The 20,453-nt window shown below is 52.4% G+C and overlaps 1 protein-coding gene across 1 annotated transcript in view; it reads left to right on the top strand.

Moving 5' to 3' along the window:
• The window catches only part of PAX8 (paired box 8), a 32,556-nt gene extending 12,689 nt beyond the window's left edge, over positions 1-19,867 (top strand). Inside the window, exons 8-12 of the mRNA XM_060116999.1 lie at positions 3,282-3,402; positions 3,852-4,058; positions 11,131-11,232; positions 18,242-18,328; positions 19,791-19,867. Coding sequence (XP_059972982.1) covers positions 3,282-3,402; positions 3,852-4,058; positions 11,131-11,232; positions 18,242-18,328; positions 19,791-19,867 — 594 coding nt within the window. The remainder of the gene's footprint in view (positions 1-3,281; positions 3,403-3,851; positions 4,059-11,130; positions 11,233-18,241; positions 18,329-19,790) is intronic.
• The last annotated feature ends 586 nt before the right edge of the window (positions 19,868-20,453 follow it).

Here is a 20,453-nt window from a genome sequence, read left to right as displayed (position 1 = left end):
CTCTCGGTTCATTATCTTTTATCAACACTGCAGTTGCAGTGTCTCCCTGCCTCACCCCACCTGGTCAACCAGCTGAGGATTCTCTAGGCCGGTGTCTGCTCAGCCCTCTCTGCACACGCTGTCATCGGATGCAGGAGTGAGGCATGCCCGTACATCTTTAAGATCTGAGTAGGCCAATGGTGACGATGCCAATAATCAACTGAACCGTTGCCAGTGACCCTCTGGGCTGCTGGGCCGATGCCAGCAACGCAGCTGGGCAGGCAATCTGCGTCAGCGATTTTATCAGCCTGGGCTGTAGCAACCAGGAGGGCCGCAGAGAAGGCTGGCCGTCAGCAGACCTGGGGAGAGGGCCCAGGCACTACTCAGCCGCAAGGCAGCACATGGCTCCCGGGGCAGGGTGGGGCGGGGTTGGGGGAGCCCAATGGGGCCACAGCGGTGGGCCTGCGGGAACCCGCTCTGTGAGACGGAGCCTGCACAACCCAGTGTCCTGGGAGAGTAGAGAAACCCTGCTGCTGAGACCCGCTGGGCCGCAGAGCCATTTCCTGGCTCTGTTCCTGAGCCCCACAAGGGGCCCTGCTTGATTACAAGGAGCCCCGAGACCCAGCACCAAGCTGGCATATGTACATGGGGAGTCATGCAATGGAGAGTCTTGAGCCAGAGGGACCACACGGCCCACCCAGTCCAGTCTTCCCGTTTGTGTGGAGATGACCCAGGGCCAGAGAACGTAGAGCGGGCTTGGGGACGCAAATGGTTGTGGAGCTCAGCCCTGATGGCCCTGGTTGCCTCCAGATCCGTTCACTTCACCTGCTTTAAATACGATGCTCCTATGTGAGTTCTTATTTGAAGACTGGAAAAAGAGAGCCTGAAAACCACGGAACTACTCCAACCCCTCACCTTACAGATGAGAAGACAGAGGCTCCGCCGCGCCCATAATTGATTCATTCCCCCTGTCAGCCAGTCACCTACTCCGTCCTCCATTCCCCTGCTCAGTGGTGAGCGGCAGGGAGAACCCAGCCTGTGCCTGGGGCTCCTTACCTTTCCCGCCCTCGGCGCTGTCAGCACTGCTGAAGGAACACTCCATGTGTCCTCACCGGGCACAGGAAGGCCCTCTGGCCTAGGGAGCCAGGAGAGAAGCACAGGTCCTCACACCTGACCCCAGGATGGGGCAAAGACATGGCCATCTCTTCTGTAAAGTCAACAAGGGGCAAAGCATTCAACAGAAACGTCCTGTGGCCTCATTTCTGGTTGCTATTTTACCACCAGGCGTAGTTAGGAGTCTGCCCAGCCCTCGTTCCTCTATTTTACAAGTGCATCAAGAAGCAGATCAACAGAATGGGAATATTATGAAGACAGAGACTCAAGCATTTGGGGAGCTTATGACTCTTCACATAACTCTGAAATAGCTATTTATTGAGCATTTGTGTTACCAAGCATTCTGGGCTAAGCATTTAATGTAGGTATATAAAATCTCATTTAATCCTTACATCAGCCTTGTGAAGCAGATTCTATTACCCCTGTTATACAGGTGAGAAAGCCAAGGCTCTGAGAGGTCAAGGAGACTAAAGCTACTTGGCTGGTCCTTGCAGATCCAGGGCTCAAACTCACCCAAGTCCTAAAGCATTGTGCCCTCTGAACCCCAATTCAAGTTCAGTCCCAGTAAGAAATCCAGTTATCATGGGGATGTTTAAGCCATTCAGTGCAACATCCCCGAAATGTCTGACTATATAGGTTGGTTTGTCTTTCACTGAATTGCCTAAATCTTAGAAAGTTAGAGGATTTTGAGAAAGTATTTGGTATCAAGTCAACATATCCACAAAGCATTTTAAACTTTTCTTACACTCTCTAGAAGTTAGGCATCTTGTTCAATTTCATTAAGCCAGGCTCTAAGCAACTCCATCCTGCCTAGAAGCAGGAAGCCCCCCTTGGAAGGCATGGAACCAGAGCGCCATTTAGTCAGTAATTGCTGCTACATGATAATGGTGCCCTTGTGGCCTCCAGAATTGACTGCAGCTTCCAGAAGTGCCTGGCACACAACCAGAAACTGCTGTGGCTCCTTGGAGAACCCAGCTCGATGGAAATCATTGAAAGCAATTGCCTTTAGAGGAGCCGTTATGTAACCACGGAGCAAGCCTTGATTTCAGTTTTGCACACTAGTTCACACAGGGCATTTGTGACGTGTGTGATCCATGTATGGGGAGCAGGTGTGAGCACACACCTCGTGCCCTGGTGGGAGGGAGTCATGGTGAGGGGTGATGTACCGTTGCCTTTAAGTGAACAAGTTCTTCTTGGAGGCCATCTTAGGAGATGGCCTGCTCAGGTTAGGGGAGGCTGAGTGAAATCTAAAATGAGGTCATAACTAAGAAAATCCCCAGGTACCTGATAAAGAATTTTTTTAACAAATTAACCCCTACAATCTTCAAGCTGAATGTGCACATTTATATTTGCTTGGATATGGGGTGGGGGGACAGAAATCCACCTATTCTGCTGGGGTATCGGATGTGTCATTTTATTGAAGGAGAAAATGCCTGGGTCAGGAACTGCTGTCCTCGATTTAGTCTCTGTCTCATACGCACCTGGGACATTTACCTCTCTGGGCTTCAGGCTCTCGGCATATAAAACAGACCTAATATTGCTCACCGATGTCACAGGGCTGCTGGGGGCAACGGATCAGGATAACACAGGCAAAATCTAATGTCTGCTCTTTGCAAGTGTAAGAAGTGGTCATGATGTTACCCACTGCAGAGCAGCGGCTGAGAGCATGGGCCCTGGAGCCAGACCCCTGGGGTTTAAATCCTGGCTCGGCCCCTGTGAGAGTGTGGCAAGTTTCCTGACCTCTCTGTGCCTGCATTTTTGATCTGGAGAAGAATAACTTAATGAATGGAGCAAAGCAACCTGAACAGTCTCCTGTGCCAACTGCCCCAGCCCTGCATCCTGTTCTCTGTGGGCCCAGACAGGGTGAGGAGACCAGGAAGGAGCCCAGCGTCCAGGCAGGGCGTGGTCCTTGGAAGGAGCTGCTCTGTTCTGTGCCTGGCCTGTGCACCACCAGCTGGCATTGAATTCCGGGGCTGCGGAAGGGAAGGTCCTGAGCCTGGGACTGGGAGGAAAACAGAAGGGCTGTGAGTCTGAGAATAAGAGCCAATTAAGCAGGCTAAGTGGAGTCGAGATTGAGCGGGAAGGGGGGACACAGGAAGGGAGTGTTTCCTGGGGAGACTGGGCCGCGGGGTTTCTAGGTGGGCCTGCGACCCACGGCCTCTGTGCACTGACTTCTTTTTGCTCGCCAGGGCCTCTACCCGCTGCCCTTGCTCAACAGCGCCCTGGACGACGGGAAGGCCACCCTGACTCCTTCCAATACACCCTTGGGGCGCAACCTCTCGACTCATCAGACCTACCCCGTGGTGGCAGGTACGATGCCCGGAATCTCCTGGGCCATGTGGCCCCAGCTGCCAGGATGGGCTGGAGGGCAGAGCTGGCGGATGGAGAGGTGTTACGGCCCTGGGCCTGGAGAGGAGAGGGGGGCTCTGCTGGTTGGGCCTCCAGGCGGGTCCAGAGCGTCTCGCCTTCTATCCTCGGCCCCTCTCCTCCGCCTGCCCCCCAGCGCAGGGTACACGCAGCCGCGTCTACATTCACAGAGGCACAGCAGGGAGGTCGAGCGACCCCTCCCCTCCTCCCGCGGCCTGAGGGGCACCGCGTAGCCCCGCCCACCTCCCCCCTCCACGCCCAGCCTCAGGGAGGAGCCCGCCCACCGGCCTCGTGCCGCCGCACCCCTCCCGCACCTCAAGGCTTGGTTTGTGCATGTTCCCACCCCATCATCTCACACCCCTCTCTCCTTGTTGTCTCCCTCCCTCCGGCAGATCCTCATTCACCCTTCGCCATAAAGCAGGAAACCCCCGAGGTGTCCAGTTCTAGCTCCACCCCTTCCTCTTTATCTAGCTCCGCCTTTTTGGATCTGCAGCAAGTCGGCTCCGGGGTCCCAGCAGGTGCCTCGGTCCCGCCCTTCAATGCCTTTCCCCATGCTGCCTCCGTGTACGGGCAGTTCACGGGCCAGGCCCTCCTCTCAGGTACGACAGGGAGGTCCCGGGCTGTGCAGCCATCGTGGGGGGAGGGAGGGGGGTCCTCAGGGCCGGACGCCGGTCCCCTGCTGTGGGTCCAGCCCCCTCTCCGGCCCCCAGTCCTCTCCACCATCACCCCATTTCCTGATTCCTCCGGCAACTTGTGGAGGTGCCAAGATGTTCCCCCTCCGAGCCTGCAGAGTCAGACCGTCGGGGTGGCAGGCACTCTGGGGGTGCCCGGCAGATTTCCAGAACCTCCACCCAAGGCCCCATGGAAGAACAGGGACCCTAAGGCCAGGAGCCAGGCTCCGTAAAGCCCTGAACACTTGGTCTGGGTAAAACATACAAAAGAAGGAAAAAAGAAAACTTTGGAGGGAGAAAGGCATTGGCTTTGGGAGCCAAGTTCTGGATCAAATTTCTAAAGACAGAGGGTAAGCCCCAGTTGGATCTCCATAGTGTAACTCTCCTTGTGCCCAGCTTAAGAGTGTCACCCTTGGAGGACACTCAAGCAGAGTGACTCACCAACCCAAGAGAGGGGGGAGCAGGGACCTCCCATCAGGAACCTCATCCAACTCAAAACATTTAAAGCTGGAAGCATCTTAGGGGCATTTAGACCAAATCTCTCCTTACACTGATGGGCGACAGGCCCAGAGAGAAGGGCCTGGCCGAGGCCCCTGAATAGGACCATGGTGAGGGCTCTGCCTGCATGCAGCATGTGGGTCAGACCCCAGCAGAGCTGGGTCTCCCTGGCAAAAGGACATCAGCCCGTCTAGCCAGGGTCTGAGCAGTGGCTGAAAAAGTCGGAGGTGTTTGGCTTGGCCAGGGAGAAGGCCTGAGGTGGAGTGAGGGGTAGGGATGGGGGGCAGAGACCCATAAGAGTCTTCACATATCTAAAGGGCTGCCACAGAGATGAGACAGTTTGAGATGTGGGTCCAAGGCATTGAACCAGGACCCATGGGGGAAGCCAGGAGTGGGCCAGCCCTTCTGGACCAGTGGTTTTCAAACTTGCTGGACCTCGCAGCACTCTCTTGAAATGAAACCTTTGACAGAAGCCAGGTATCCAAACCAGACAAATGAAGAGCTGCTCTGTCTGAAGTAGGGGCTCTGCCCACGGAAAGCCCTTGGTCTTGAAAATCACTGCACCAAAAGAACCAGACCTCTGCCCGCCCAGAGGGACCGCACGGTCCTCTTATTCAAGTTCATTGACCCTTTCTTGTAACTGTCTGTATGTTTTATGTCTGTCTGGCACCTAGGACTTTTTTTTTTTCCTCTGTGCATCCCTGCGTCTAATGAGGGAGGTCCTCTTGGAAGAGGTGGGCACAGAGACAAAGGATTCATAAAGGAAGCCCAGTGTGTGGGCAGAGAGGCAATGTGTAAGGGTCTGAAGCAAGGAAGAAAGTGTTGATTCAGTGCAGAATTTCAAAAGAGGGTGAAGTCAGCGGAGATGGGTCATTTGTTTTGACCAAAGTGATTAAAGAAGAAAACTCTGTGAGCTGAGTGAAGTGATGTCAGCCAGAGAAAATGGGATGGGGAGGGAGGGAGGGGGGAATAGAAGAGACTCACATCCACTGTGGGGTGGACCGGCCCAGTCACCGGGCAAGACTGCCTGCCTTGTGCGCATGGTGGGCCAGGGCCAGGAGGGCTGGGATGAGGCAGGTAAGGGATGAGGGTGTGGGTGAAGCATGCGGTGATGGGGAGCAGTTCTTCACTTGCAGTGGGAGCTGTGGAGAGGCTTGGCAGGACCAGCCAGAGAGGAGCGGGAGGGACCCAGGGCAGTGGGAAGCAGATATATCAGAGCACAGACCTGGGTGGTGGTGTGAAGTGTGGTGGCAACAGCTCAGTGCAAAGTCCCTGCCCCAAAGCTCCCACGCTTTCTCCCCTTTTAGGGCTTCAAGCACCCCCAGCCACCATGCAATCACATCAGGGGTGATGCTTCCAACTTCTGTGAGCTCTTAGTTTAATCGATGTGCCCTCTCTCCAAGCCAGCTGCAGGACTGGGAGGTCAGGCCCCCATGGGGCAAAGCAGTGGGCAGCAGACACCCAGTGGTCATTTAGACAGCTGGCCCCCGGAGCCAGGCCCAGGTGAGGCCGATGTGCAGGGTATGACCCCCGTGAAGTCTGCAGAGCCCAGCCTGAGGGCTGAAGAGGCACCCCCCCCCCAGAGGCAGGGGCTCTGAGAAGAGCAAGCAGTGGCCAGGCTTGGAGTGGCTGGGTCCAGGAGGTTGCCGAGAACAGGAGGCAAGTCAAGGCCGCAGTTCACAGAGCTAGGCCCGCCCCATGGATCAGGCACAAGGCCCATGATGGCAGTATCTGTGCTGAGCCCACGTGTTGGCCTGGAGCTCCTGAAAGAGTGTCCCCCCTGCCGCCTCTGGTCAACATTGGACCTAAATACTTCCCACGTGGCTGAGCCACAGAGCGGACTTGGGGGGACACGGCAGAGAGAAAGCAGCTTAAGAGGGGAATGATCTGGGAGTTCCCTGGAAGTCCAGTGGTTAGGACTTAGCTCTTTCACTGCCGTGGGCCCAGATTCAATCCCTGGTTGGGGAACTAAGATCCTGCAAGCCATGAAGCACAGCCAAAAAAAAAAGGAGGGGAATGATCTCAAGAGTCTGGGGGCTGGAAACCTATCCAAAGGAGGAAGAGATGAGCTTGAAAAAAACGAAAGGAAGTCCAGACCAAATTAATCCGAGGTAATGCTGCTGCAGACAGAGGAGACGGAGGAGGACCAGGTAAATTTTCATTCCATAATGAAATGTCACCTACGTGAACCCTCCCAGCTCTCCTCCTCTGAGTAGCTTCCTATGGACCTTGCCTGCCACCTCCCGCCAAGTCTTTGCCCGCCTCCCTGGGGTCAAGTCCCCTCCCAGCCCAGTGGCTCTGCTAGTGCGATGTCTGGGGTGGTATTATCTGCGTCTCAACTTCTCCCTAATCAGCCAAGAAAGAAGAAACCTCAGGGTTTGGGGAACAGGAGGATTGATCCTAACTCTATTCCCAGTTCCCATCAGATGCCCCAGTCTGGGGTCCCAGCACACTGGCCGAGAGCAGTATTGAGGCTGTCCTTGTCCTGGCTGTTCCAGGGCTGAGTCCCGCTCAGCTGATGAGAAAGCCCTGACTTCGGTTTTATCATCAAAGTGCCCATGACCCGCCTCCATCCTTTTGTGCAAAATTATATTTAATCCTGCCAAAGAGATTTCTGGATTGCCATAAATTCTCCTTGCTATCAGAGCAAGATAAGGAGTTGAAAAGAGGTCACAGAGAGGGCAGACATCAAAGGGAGCGGATAAAATGGTCTGAAATCACCTCTACCCTCAGAATTCCTGCAAGTCCTGGCTCTGATCCTGGCCTCTACCGATATTTAGAACATTTACCGGTATTTCTGGGGTGCTAGTGTTCTCTTTTAAAACCCCATTTCCCAGCCAGTCAATGTAGACCTGTGTCTGTGTCAGCTTCTTAAACATAGGACTATAGTGGAAGTATATTTGAGTACAGAGGAGATGGAATTACAAACCAAAGATAAACTTGTGGTGAAGAGCCTTAAAAATCAATTAAGTCCATAAAATAGGCTGTGAAAGGGTGCCTCCGCCTTATGGCTTCTGTGGTTTCATTTCTAAGAAGGTTGCAAAGTTCTTGGCTTTGGGAGAAACCCACATATTTAAGGAATTGAAGCAGAGTCTTGCGAGATTGGTGGGAAAGTTGATGGTACGGAGTCTGGGTGAAGGCCGTCCTGAAGACTGTCTCAGCAGGCTTTTCAAGGGGGTCAAGCTTCAGGGGAGGAAGGCTTCAGGAGTTTGCTCCAGCATCTGATTCAGAAACCTCCGTCCCACTGGGAGAAAGTTCGGTGACTAAGGGGAGACGAAGATGAAAAATCTCAGAATACAGGGGAGTGAGGCTGGTGAATTCAGTTTCCCAAGGAGCAGTTTGGGAGCTAGTTCTCGTGGGATAGGACCCATGGGTGCAGCTGTGACTAAATTAAGTTGTGGCTTAAGGGGAGCTTGCACCCTGGTGGTCTGCCCGCTGAGCTGCAAAGCTCAAGAAGCAGCAGGAGCAGGTGATGGAAAGGGACAGGATAAGAGGAGAATGAAGGGGAATGTGGGACCACAGGGCTCCAGGGCCGGAAAGAGCTCTGTAGAGCCCCTAGGCCAGCCCTAGCCAATAGGTGGCCTGAGAGCCAAGCTATACCACCAACCCCAATCACGGCAGACACAGATGCAGCCTCAGAATCCTTCTCAACACAATGCACCAGGAAGCCCCCTACCAATCAGTCAAATATTAATTAAGGTGAGCCCAATTTATAATCTGTCATCTAGCCTAGCTCCTCATGAGACAGACGGGAAGGTGCAGGTCAGGAAAATTAAGTACTTTGTTCCTCAGCCACAATCTGGACCTAGATGTCTGTCTGTCTGTCTCTCTCTCTCTCTCTCGGAAGTAGGGAGGGAAGAGGAAAGGGAAAAGGCATCAGGCCTGAATGAGCCACCACCCTCTTCCATCACTCTCCTACTCATGTCACGTACACCATGTGTCCTCCTCCTGCCCACACAGGCTTCATGTCACTCCTTGCCTCTCATGGGCTCTGGTACCTGACCAGGGGCTTCATCCAAGGGTCCAAGGGGCTGAGTCTGAGAGCTGATCGTATTGCAGTCTTTTTCGAAGAAAGATCAGATTTTCCCTTGGTATATCTTCTGCCTACTTCTCCCTATACTTCTAAATATACTGAAATTTCCCTTTCCTCACCTGTGTGGCCAAGCCCTCATTTGTTCAGGCCTGTGTCAAGTGAACTGGACCCATCTGTCGGATTCCAGTGGGTTCCTTTCTGTTTGGTCCAGCACTGACCACTGCTGGACATTATACTCAAACAAATTAGGAAATTAGGCGGTGTTGTTCATTTTTACAAAAACATTCACACAATTTTAAATAATAAACCGATGGCTCCTTTCCAATAGGATTTATTCTATAAGGTTTCCCTTGACATGTAACAATTTATAGAATGTGTCCTTTGCACGAATCAGTGTTCACCTGTGGCATGTAACCTTAGCTCTGAATTATGCTGATAACATTCTGGTAATAGTAACAAGGTGTATAAGGCTACTCTTATTTTTTATCCCATTTTGCATGTGAAGAAACTGAGGCTTGGGGTACGTAGGTGGCTTGTCTCAGGCACTTGGAAAATTAGTTGTAGAAGCAGAATGAGGACCAAAGTCCTCTGGTTCCTGGACCCTTCCCTGCAGAGGAAAGGCAGAAGTCCAGTAGGCCTGGTCTTGTTTGTTGACCGCCCCCCCCAGACTTGGACTTGGCTCCAATGCCCATCCCAGTCTATCCCCATCATGACGTAGCGCCTAGCCTTGCTAATTTAGCATTCTTGCTTACTGCTGTATCCCCAAGTGCTTTGAAAAGTGCCTAGGATATCAGAGTTACTCCATCAGTATTTGTCCAATGAATGAACGGTCTTCAGGGAACCTCTAGAACTAGAGGTAAGGAGGGAGATACTGCTGTATTGACAACTTACAGAGTTCCATGCGAGGTACCTTCCCTCCCATTGTTACTAGGCACCCCCTGAAGCGCCCGACATATGAAGGGCCTCGGGGGGATGGATGGGAGGAAAGTTGGACAAACAGTGCCATGGAGGGGGTGGACTCGGTAAGCTGGTTGACAGAGGGTCACAGGGAGGCTATGGAAGTCCTAGCCCCCAGTGTGGAAAAGGTAAAGGCATTCTGGTAATGGTGATAATCTAACACACAGGTTCTCATTCAGAGGTGATTTTGCCCCCCTGGGGACATATGACAATATCTGGAGACATTTTGGGTTGTCACACTGGGTGGGAACTGCTCCTGGCATCTAGTGGGTAGACCCAACATCCTATAATGCACAAGACAGTTCCTCACAGACAATTATCTCTCCCCAAGTGTCAATAGGTCTGAGGTTCAGAACCCTTGTAAAAACATCGCCACGAGCTAGGACGACCCAATAATTTCATCATTCAAACTGGGGCATTTTGAGAGTGGAACGGGCGTTATTCATAAATGTGCTGGGACAGTGTTCAGGACCTGGGCAGAACAGGATGTCTTGTCACCTGGCCAAGAGTTCTTGGATGAGGCAGAATCTCATGGGCCTGCAGGACACGGGGCAATGGAGGAAGGGCCAAGGGGGAAGCACTGTGGTTGTTGGCACGTGGTGTAGATGGAGAGAACATCAGCAGGTCAGGTGGGGTCTCCAGAATGGGAAGGTTTGACTACCTGATGTGGAGGAGAGGCAAAGCCAGGGAAATCAGGACTTCACAGAGCAGCCTCTGTGTCACCAAGGCTAGAGTATTACCCACAACTTATAGATAAACAGAGAGAGAGATGGTTCTTTTCAGGAATGGCGTGGACAGATGTCAGTGGTTCATGGGCCTGTGTAAACACGGTCTGTCAGCCCACATCTCCTTTCCACGTCAGGAAGAGGTGATATGTTTCACGTCTCTTGCAGCTCTGATAGGTTGTATCCACCTGAAAGGCCAGGTCGAGTGGCAGGACCCTCCCTCTGGCTCAGCGGCAAAGAGTGCAGTGATTGATTAGCAAGATCTGCCACAGGTTTGGAAAAGGAGAGTGATGGGCCACCAGGCCACACCTTTGCCATCCCTTCATAGGGCCTTGTTCCTGGTTCTCCTCGGAGCTGGAGATGTGAGCTTTGAGTCCAGTGGCCTCTAATGTATTTATTTAGGTCAAGCTGTGCTGGCTGCTATGTGGATGCCAGGGGGGACCACAAAGACCCAGAAGACATAGCCCTCAGCCTCCCTCCAATACCATGACATTTTTATGGATGAATAAGATTTGTGTAAATAAAATCATTGGAGAACAGGGAACCATAGAGGACTGCAGTAACCAGGACACCCTGCATGGTGGAGCCTGTGGCCTGGTCAAGGCCAGCAGAGGAGAGAGGAGCCTGGGCTCAGAGGAGGAGGGCGGGGGAGGAAGTGGGTTTGGAGAATGACTTGGGAGAGAGCAGGAATGGCAGAGGGAAGGCTTGCTGAGCCTCAGGGGAGCAAGACAGTAAGTACAGGAGCCCACAATGGCCCACCTGATGACACTTTGCTGTATTTTTCCAGGGCGAGAGATGGTGGGGCCCACGCTGCCTGGATACCCACCCCACATCCCCACCAGTGGACAGGGCAGCTACGCCTCTTCCGCCATCGCAGGCATGGTGGCAGGTAAGGGGAGGGGCTGGGCAGGAGGGGAAGCATTGCAAAGAGGAAGTGGTGGCCCCAGGCAGAGCAAGAGAGGGCAAGAGGTGAGCTGTGCCCCTCGCACAGGCTTCCCAAAGGGCGAGGAAGGGTGGACTGAGAGGTGCATCTTCTTATAAATGCCTAGAGAAGAGACTTCAGTACAGTCCTGGCTCCATAACTCTCTCCAGCTCAGCCCCAGCATCTTCTTCCCAGATGCTCCTGTATTACCCACCATGATGAAAAGGGAGGGACTGAGACAGACTGGTGTTCAAATCAGAACTCTGCCATTTCTTCCAGTGATGCAGTGAGCCTTGATGGAGAGGCCGCTGGGGGCCATCAGAACACTGTGAGCTAAACCTAAGCCTAGCCTATAAGCAACCCGTGGTCTCCCAGTTCTTTAACTCTGGTGAATCCCAGTTTACCCTTTCTGTAAAATCATGACCTGGGCAGAACAGGATGTCTTGTCACCTGGCCAAGAGTCCTTGGATGAGGCAGAATCTCATGGGCCTGCAGGACATGGGGCAATGGAAGAAGGTACAGGGGTGAAGCATTGTGGTTGTTGGCACATGGTGTAGGTGGAGAGAAAATCAGCAGGTCAGGTGGGGTCTCCAGAATGGGAAGGTTTGACTACCTTCCCATTTTGCATGGGAAGGTAGTTTGCATGGTGTTGGTGATGATGGCAGTGAAGATGGTTGAAATACAACCTTCTTCACACCTCACACTCACTCAACCCTGCACAGGCAGGACCCGTGGCCTGAGAACTCCAAAGGTACTATAAAGTGTGAGATGAGCTGGGAGTACTTCTCCATCATCACTTGGACTGTTCTGGAATCCTCCCTGCCAGTCACTGGGGTCTCTTTGTCCACCAGTGTGGTCCTCACCCAGCAGTGACCCGGGGTATCAAGGTCTGGACAAGTGAGGACAATGAGCGTTTCTTTGGACGAGTCTCACTCTTTTAGGAAACATATAGGAAGGACCCCAGGATGGATAGGGTCGAATAGAACCATTTGCACTGCCCAGAGAGGCCTGAGGACCTGGAGCTTCTGGAAGGGGCGCTGAATCAATCAGGGCATCTGTGACCTTCCTGCCAGCCCTGGACCAGCCTCTCTGGTTTTGACTCCAGAGACTCAAGGCATTCGCCCAGGCCTGTTTCCCTCCCCCACTGGCAGGGGTTATTCTTTACCAGCCACCCACTCGGGTGCCCTGTGCGAGGCAGGTGGGCTGGGCTCTCCTGGGCAGAGGGAGGGGAGGGAGGAGCGCGGGAGGGAAGGAGGCTCTGCGCTCCCTGGGAACCCGCTGAGCCGGCACATGTTGCTGCCTGGTTACCTTGGCGATGTGCTTAATGCAGCGTTGAAAATACAGAGTACTGACTCCTCTCTCCCTCCTGGCCCCAGACTCCCTCCCTCCCTCCCTTCCTCTTCTGGAGCGTGAAATGAGATTGGTCCAGATAAAAAAGGAAAAGATTTGGTTATTTTTTTAAGAGTGTGGATAATGGGGCCTCTCAATCAAAATCCCAGGCTCCAGTCAGCTCCCCCCAGTCCCCTTCCAACCTCTCCACCTTTCCCTGCCGCCTGCTTAGAAGAGGAGGAGGAGACGTAAAGCACAGGGCTTTTCTCTTAATTATGGATCGTTCCTGGGGGCAGGCCCAGGGCAAGGGGTGGTTCCTGGGGCCCAGAGTCTGACCTGTGAGGTAGCTGGAAGGCTTGGGCCTCTCATCAAAGGCCCCCAGGTTGTTTGCATAGAGACCTCACCCTGAGTGGGTGTTGTGGAAAAAAAAAATAATAATAACACAGGTACAGCATGGACTGCAAAGTGAATTCCAAGAGGGGGCTTGCCTGGCAAGGTGGATGGGCTCCCAGTAAGTTACATGCAAATCAGTTTTCAGAAAATGCAACGTTACTTAAATGCATCCCTGGTTCCTAGGAACTCCATGGTGCAAATGAATTCTTAAGGATTTTTTTTGTAGAAAAAGTATTCGTGTCCATCTCTTACCAGTGGTTACAATCTCCAAGTTGACTGAAGCGAGATTCCTTCCATTAAAATCAAACCTTCCTTGAGCACCTACTGTGTGCTAGGTACAGACAAAATGCTCAAAGCAAGGCATACCAATGACATTCTTCAATCCATTGTGGAAGGAAGGAAGAGATCATTTGTCAGGCACTTTCTGTGTGCCTGGCCATTCAGAGGTATACATTTATTTCTCATTTAATCCTCACCATAAGACTGGGAATCTGGTATGATCTTAGTTTTATGTAGATAAGGAAACAAGCATAGAAAAGCGAAGTAGTGTGCTCGGGGTCATAACCATACTAAGTGGCTGGGTTGTTCAAACACAGTTTTTTTGATTTCAAATCTAGCATTCTTTCAGATCTAGCGTACTACACCACGCTGCTTCCCACCAAACCAGAAATAATGACGTGTGTTTTAGGAGAGCGACATAGGACCCAGACCAGGGCACAGATTTCTCTTATCCATTCATCTTCTGTTGTGCCTTCTGATTGTTGTTGCTGTTGTTCCTGTCTCATCGATACAGTTAATGACCCTCTAACCAGTTCTGGAGCTGTACCGAGAGCTCCGATAGATGGATCCATCCACCCATCTCTCCATCTTCCCATCCATTCATCTTTACACACATTTTTACATACGTCCGTGTATCTTCTCATCTATTCCTCCATCCTTCTATCATTCTTCCTTCTATTCATCCATCCAACCATCCATCTGCCCATCCACCCATCCATCCATCCCTTCTTCTATCCTTCTATCATCCATCCATCTATCCATCCACCCATCCATCCATCCATTCATCCACCCACCCATCCATCCACCCATCCATCCATCCATCCATCTATCCATCTACCCACCCATCCATCCATCCATCCATCCATCCATCTATCCATCCACCCATCCATTCACCCATCCTTCTATCCATCCATCCCTTCTTCTATCCTTCCATCATCCATCCATCTATCCATCCACCCATCCATTCATCCATCCATCCTTCTATCCATCCTTCCATACATCTTTTCACATATCCATTCTTCATCTATCCATTATCCACCCTCTCAACCATCCTTGCATCCTACCATCCATTCACCACGTTTCACTTAACAAAGAGTGGTTGAGGATCTATGGTATGGGATGCTGGGGATCTAGCAGTGAACAAGACAAGTCCCTCGATTTATGGAGCTTACAGCCTAATAGTGGAGAAAAAAGTGTAGTAAAAAAGTCAGTGAATGAATAAACAAGATAATTTCAGATAGTGATAAGCCCTGGGGAGACAATAAAATGGGATGATGTAATAAAGAGCCACAGGGAGAGAAGATAACTACTTTAGATTGGGTGATCCGGAGAGGCCTCTCTGAGAAGGTGTTCAAAGTGGTCAGCCAAGTGATAAACTGGGGCAGACCGACCCCAGCCCAAAAGAACAGCAAGTGCAAAGGCCCCAAGGCAGGAACTAGTTTAGCATGATCACACAAAGAAAGAGGGTGAAATATCCAAGAACAGTGAGTGAGTGGCAAAAGCGCTACAGAATGAGGAGATGTTGTTTGTGGATGGGTCGAATTTTAAAGCTACTCAGGCCACTGGGAAAGCAAATTGTAGACAGTCAGAAGAGGAAGCACAGAGACCAACGGACCAATTGAAGGACAACTGCAGTAGTTCGTACAGGACATAACAGTGGTGTGGGCCATGGAGGTAGTGAATTGGCTGCTTGTAAACAAGCATGAGTCCCTGGTTTGGGGCTTGGGAAACGGCATGGATGGTGGTGACAAGTATATATGTGGGAGGTTAGAAGAGGAAGGGTAGAGTACTTGGCATGTGGGAGTCAAGAGTTCTATTGGGCCATATTAGGATTGAGACACCGCCTAGATAACCAGTTGAATACATCCGTAGGCACATGATGTGTGTCTGAAGTCAGGAAAGAATCCTGACTAGGGTATACATCTCAGCCATTGTACAAAGGAGTTATTTAACGCCAAGGGATTACACAAGATCACTAGAAAGAGAATGTGAATGGAAAATCACAGAAGGGTCACAAACCAAGCCCTGGGCTAGTCTTCAACATTCAGAGACGTAGCAGAGAAGGAACGAGCAGGGCCCGTGAGTCAGAAAGGCCCTTGGGTTAGGAGGCAAACCAGGAGAACTGGCATCATGAAACCCAGAGGCACGGAGGGAGTGGTGAACTGAATCAAAGCCGGCTAAGAGGTTGAGGGGGTGATGGACATGGAGGTGACCACTGGAGTGATCGGGGTAGAGGTCGTGGAGATGTGAAGAGATCAGCGTTGGCCTGATTGGAGGGGGATGAGGAGGTGAGGGCAGAGACCATGGAGCGCAGAAGGGCTGGTAGCTGGAGAGGCATGTGGGGTAAGAAGAGGATTTTTAAAAGAGAAGATGGCAGAGCCTGTGTGCTGGCTAAGGGAGTGATGAATTGGAAAGGGAGACGTTGATGAAGAGTACAGAGAAGGGATAAACTGTAGGGACCAAATCCTCAGACAGGGGAGTGAGGCAGGATGCAGAGCAAAGAGGATGGGTTGGCCTTTCATGGGTGTAGGGACATTTCATCTGCTTTGGCTGCAGGTGGGTTGACAGATCTGGTGGTGGGAGGATGCTGTACCCAGGGGGTGTACCACCTCCTGAGTCCTGTACCCTACTCCAACTTCTAAGTGACCGAAGCAGATAGGTACTCTGTAAGTGTGTGTTGGATAAGTGAATAAGTGAGCAAGTGAGTGAGTGAATGCATGAAGAAGTAACACGGCGAGAGGGCAAACACATTGGACTTTCCACCTCTCTTCCAGTCCTTTGGAGCCGCTGAGGTTGGCATTGGGTGAGGTGGGGTCAAAGCCCGAGGGCGTTGCTGGGCAACCAACGTAGAATCGGCTTCTTCCAGGGTGCGCTGAGCCCAGCAGTAAGCAGGACAGGTCGCATTGTGAATACAGGAAAAAGTACTGGGGGCTAGAGTCCTAGCAGGCTCTAAGGGAGCATGTGGCCTTGGGCAAATGTCCCTCTCTGGGCAGCAGTTTCTTCATTTGTGAAATGAACGGTTGGATGAGATCATTTCTTTTCTTTTGTTTTTTTTTTTACTATATTTAATTTTAAAAAATTCTTTTTGATGTGACCATTTTTAAAGTCTTTATTGAATTTGTTACAATATTGCTTCTGTTTTATGTTTTGGTTTTTTTGCCTCGAGGCATGTGGGAAGCTAGCTCCCCAACCAGGGATTGAACCCATACTCCCTGCACTGGAAGGCAAAGACTTAACCACTGGGCCGCCAGGGAAATCCCTGGATGAGATCATTTCTTAGTTTCTGTCTTTCTGTATGTATCCCTTTGCTTTTCTTCTCCCTCCCTTCTTATACATGTACTTGTTGGGCTCCTGACCTGTGTTAGACTTAGGCCCCGCCCCTAAGGAACTTCCTGTTACCACTGCCTATGCTGACCCCCTGGACAAGGACCCAGTAACCTTCCTCTGCTTCAGGCTCTTCCTCCTCGCTTCCATTCCTGCTGTGCAATTGCCTTCTTCTCTGGCAGGGAAGAAGCCCCTACTGACCCCAGCTCAGGCTTTAACACTGGTTGGATGACTGGTGCGAGGCTCTACTGAGCTTTATTTTAGCGCCTACCTAATGGGAAAATCATAAAAGCTGGCATTTCTTGACTGCCTCTTATATTCCAAGCATGGTGCTCATAAGCATTTGATGTGTGTTATCAAATTGAATCTTCAGCAAAACCCCATGAGATAGGGACAATAATCTGCCCCATTTTACAGATGAGGAAACCAAGGCTCAGAGGGGTTCAGTGACTTGTCCAAGGTTGCACAGCTAGGAAGTGGAGCATGGAGATTTGGCTCCAGGCAGGCCAGCTCCAGAGCCAGGTAGCTTCGAGCCTCTCTTCTAGACTCTGGGAAGGAGATCAGGAAGGAACCACAGAAAGCACGAGGCTCACAACAGCAGATCAGATTCTGGAAGGCTGTGTGGATTCACCGGAGCTCAGGGTTGGTGGGAACCTGGCTTTGTGGATGAAATTGTCTCCTAAGTACATAAATGGATGATCTGGAACTTCAAGTTAAGAGCCCTCAGGTCAACTTCTGCTCTGCCATTTCCCAGCTGTGTGATTTGAGGCCCCCTACTCACTGGTGCCGTACTCCAGTTGCCTCTTCTATAGAGGCTACTGATGAGCACTTCATCGGAAGGTTATGAGAATAAAGGGGCTTACTGTGTGGGAAAGTGTTTTGCCAACTTTACGCTCCGTCCCAAGCCCCAGCAGTAATTGCGGTGGTCTGCTTTGTTATTTAAGGGAATTCTTAAGTAATTTTTTTGGTAAGTAATTCCATTGGTGAAGCCAAGAATCCACTCGCAGAAAGAGGTGATCTGATTTGCTTTGTGTAAATCGTGCACTGAATTTGCTTGCAGTGGCAGATTTGAAATGAGACACACATCTCTATGGAGCAAGTCCCAGGACACAGATGCCCTCCCCTCTCCTTCCCTTCATCCTCAGCAACCGCCCCCCAACCAAACACATGCCCCTCCCTAACAAACCATACTTAGGGAGGCTACAAAGCTTATCCTTACTGAGTCCTTCCATGACCCCTAACCCCTCTCACTCCCATTGGCCCTTCCTGGAAAGACCTTTTTACAGAAGGTCCAGGCAGCAGCAGAAGTGGTTAGAACCTGGGCCCTGGTCACAGCACAGCTTCCAAATTCCACCAAACCCTCCAGCTGTGTGAGCTTCTGCAGATCCCCAAGCCTCTGTTTCCTCATCTGGAAAATGGGCACAATACTAACATCTACCTCCTGGGGTTCCTGTGAGGGCTGATCTTGATGGGGCAGGACCTCCAGTCCCTGATGGAAAAGGCACTGCCCCAAATGATGCAGACTGAGGGGCCCTCGAAGGACTGATGGAGGAGGACTTGCTCGATGCCTGCCCTGCAGACTCTGGTCCCCCATCCCCAGCTTTCCCCTGGTGCCTCCACCTCATGGGTCTCTCACATTCTCTTCCCACAGGAAGCGAATACTCTGGCAACGCCTATGGCCACACCCCCTACTCCTCCTACAGCGAGGCCTGGCGCTTCCCCAACTCCAGCTTGCTGAGTAAGTTGCCTCTGGGGCTGCCCAGGCCCTCTGCTCTGTGGCGGTGGAGGGCGGGTGGGGGGTGGTGGGGGGTGGTGCAAGGCTGAGCCAAAAGTTGTCTGAGACCTGGGACGCCCCAGTTAGATGGAGGGCCCGGGAAGACAGGTGTGTTCCGTAATCCAAGCAGATAGAGGGAAGGCAGGGTACCAGGTTGCCTGGGAGAAGAGGCAGGAGAAAGAGAGACTTCCGTGCATCACTCTCTCTCTTCTCCATCCCAAGGCCATGTCTATTACATCTTTTGTGTAAGATTCAGGGCTCAGGCTTTGGGAGGGCAGTGGTGAGTGGACTCCAGAAAAGTCTTGGAGGGGGACTCCCTGCCTTCAGGGACTTAGAGTCCCACACCTGCAGACGCTGTCGCGGGGGCGCCCTGCGGGAGTGCCAGCTGCCCTGCTGGGGAGCACCCTGATTGCGAACAATGCCATCCTGTCGCCCGCATTAACCATCTAAGCGACTCAAAAATACTCACGATTTAGCACCTGAGCCCTTACACAGAAATTCTCTGTTCCACCACATTCCTGTTATTTGGCTTGAGGTGTGGACAGCCTTCAGGAGGAACAGAGAGTGAGCTGTGGGGCTGCTCCTCAGCCCCTGTCTCCCCCTGGGCCTGGGCTGGGTAGAGAAGCTTTTCAGGAAACCAGGCCCCTTAATGGGGAACGTGAGGGATCCCACTGGAGTCTCCGTGAGGGATGGCCTTAAGGGTCTCGGAGCAAACCTGAGCCGGACAGAAGCCGCAGTGCGGTACAGCCAACCGCAAGGGCGCCGTCGCAGGCCTGGCAGGACCGTCCATTCCCAAGACGCCCCCTCTCCTCCTGATGTTCCAGAAATGACTAGGAGGCTGGCTGAGCTGGGTTCTGTTTGCCAGATAAGTTCAAGCCACCCTTCTGTTCGATTTAGCCGGAAAGGCTGACGGCATTGAGACATGCCCTTCCCATGGAACCTTCCCGGGCTGTCCATCCTGCAGGTGTGCAGAGCTGCCCGGTGCAGGCCCTCAAATGTGCATCCCCCTTGACCGGTCAGGATCCAATCCCCCTGCTTCCCAAGAAGAAGATCCTCTGGCCTCGCACCTTTTGGGCAAGGCTGGGGAAAGCTCCAGTGATCTCCCCGGGTGAACTTGGCTCTCCAGGGTCCCAAATGTAACTGCTCTCTCTTGCCCTCTCCCTGATACACGGGTGTTGAAGGTCAAAGGAGTCATGGCGGGAGGGGCAAGAAGCCACTGTTCTCCTTCTGGCCAGAAACTCAAAGGTGAGGCCAGAGAAGGAGGAAATAGGGCCAGAGGGGAGTTAATCTTTGATGATCAGATAGGCCCGGGGATCAATGATTAACTCGTGCTGTCTTAAAGGTTGGCAGAGGCAGGGAGAGGCTGTGCGGTGCAGGTTCCCCTCCTGACCAGCAGTGTTGTTGTTCTTTTTGCGAACGTATCCAGGTTCCCCGTATTATTACAGTTCCACATCAAGGCCAAGTGCGCCACCTACCACTGCCGCGGCCTTTGACCATCTGTAGTTGCCATGGGGACAGTGGGAGCGACTGAGCCACAGAAGGACTCGGCCTGGGACGGGCCCCAGAGAGTCACACAAAGGAATCTTTATTTATTACATGAAAAATAACCACAAATCCAGCATCACGGCTCCCTCCCTCTGTGGTTGATTCAATGAACCATGAGAGACCGGACGACGTTGGAGAAGACCACGCTGTCCTCCAGGACTCCTTAATGAGGGGCAGGAGTCCCAGGGGGACAGAACCGTCCCATTCCAAAGAGACAAACTCGGAGGAGAAGTGGGGAGGGAAGAGGGGACGGCCAGAGGCTTGAGAGGCACATGGGGCCCACGACGGGGTCAGGGCCACACAGAGGCACCTTTGTGGCTCCATCACCGACACGCTCTAGCAGCCGCGGGATGTAAGCGCTTCCGTCCAGCCCACAAGCCGCAGCGGGTGCGAAGGCTCTCCCGCACCGCTGCCTTGAGAGGCACCACCTTCTCTGTGCAGCTTGCTTGGATCTTTCTGCTCCTCTCCCTCTTGGCCCACAGGCTGAATGCTGGGTCCAGCCAACCAGGAGCTCCGCCTGGTGGTCAAGGTGGTCATCCGCCTT

This window comes from Mesoplodon densirostris, chromosome 14 (genome assembly GCF_025265405.1).
Source record: "Mesoplodon densirostris isolate mMesDen1 chromosome 14, mMesDen1 primary haplotype, whole genome shotgun sequence".
NCBI lineage: Eukaryota > Metazoa > Chordata > Mammalia > Artiodactyla > Ziphiidae > Mesoplodon > Mesoplodon densirostris.
Note: the sequence above shows the minus strand (reverse complement) of the source record. Positions and strands in the feature narration are given on the sequence as shown.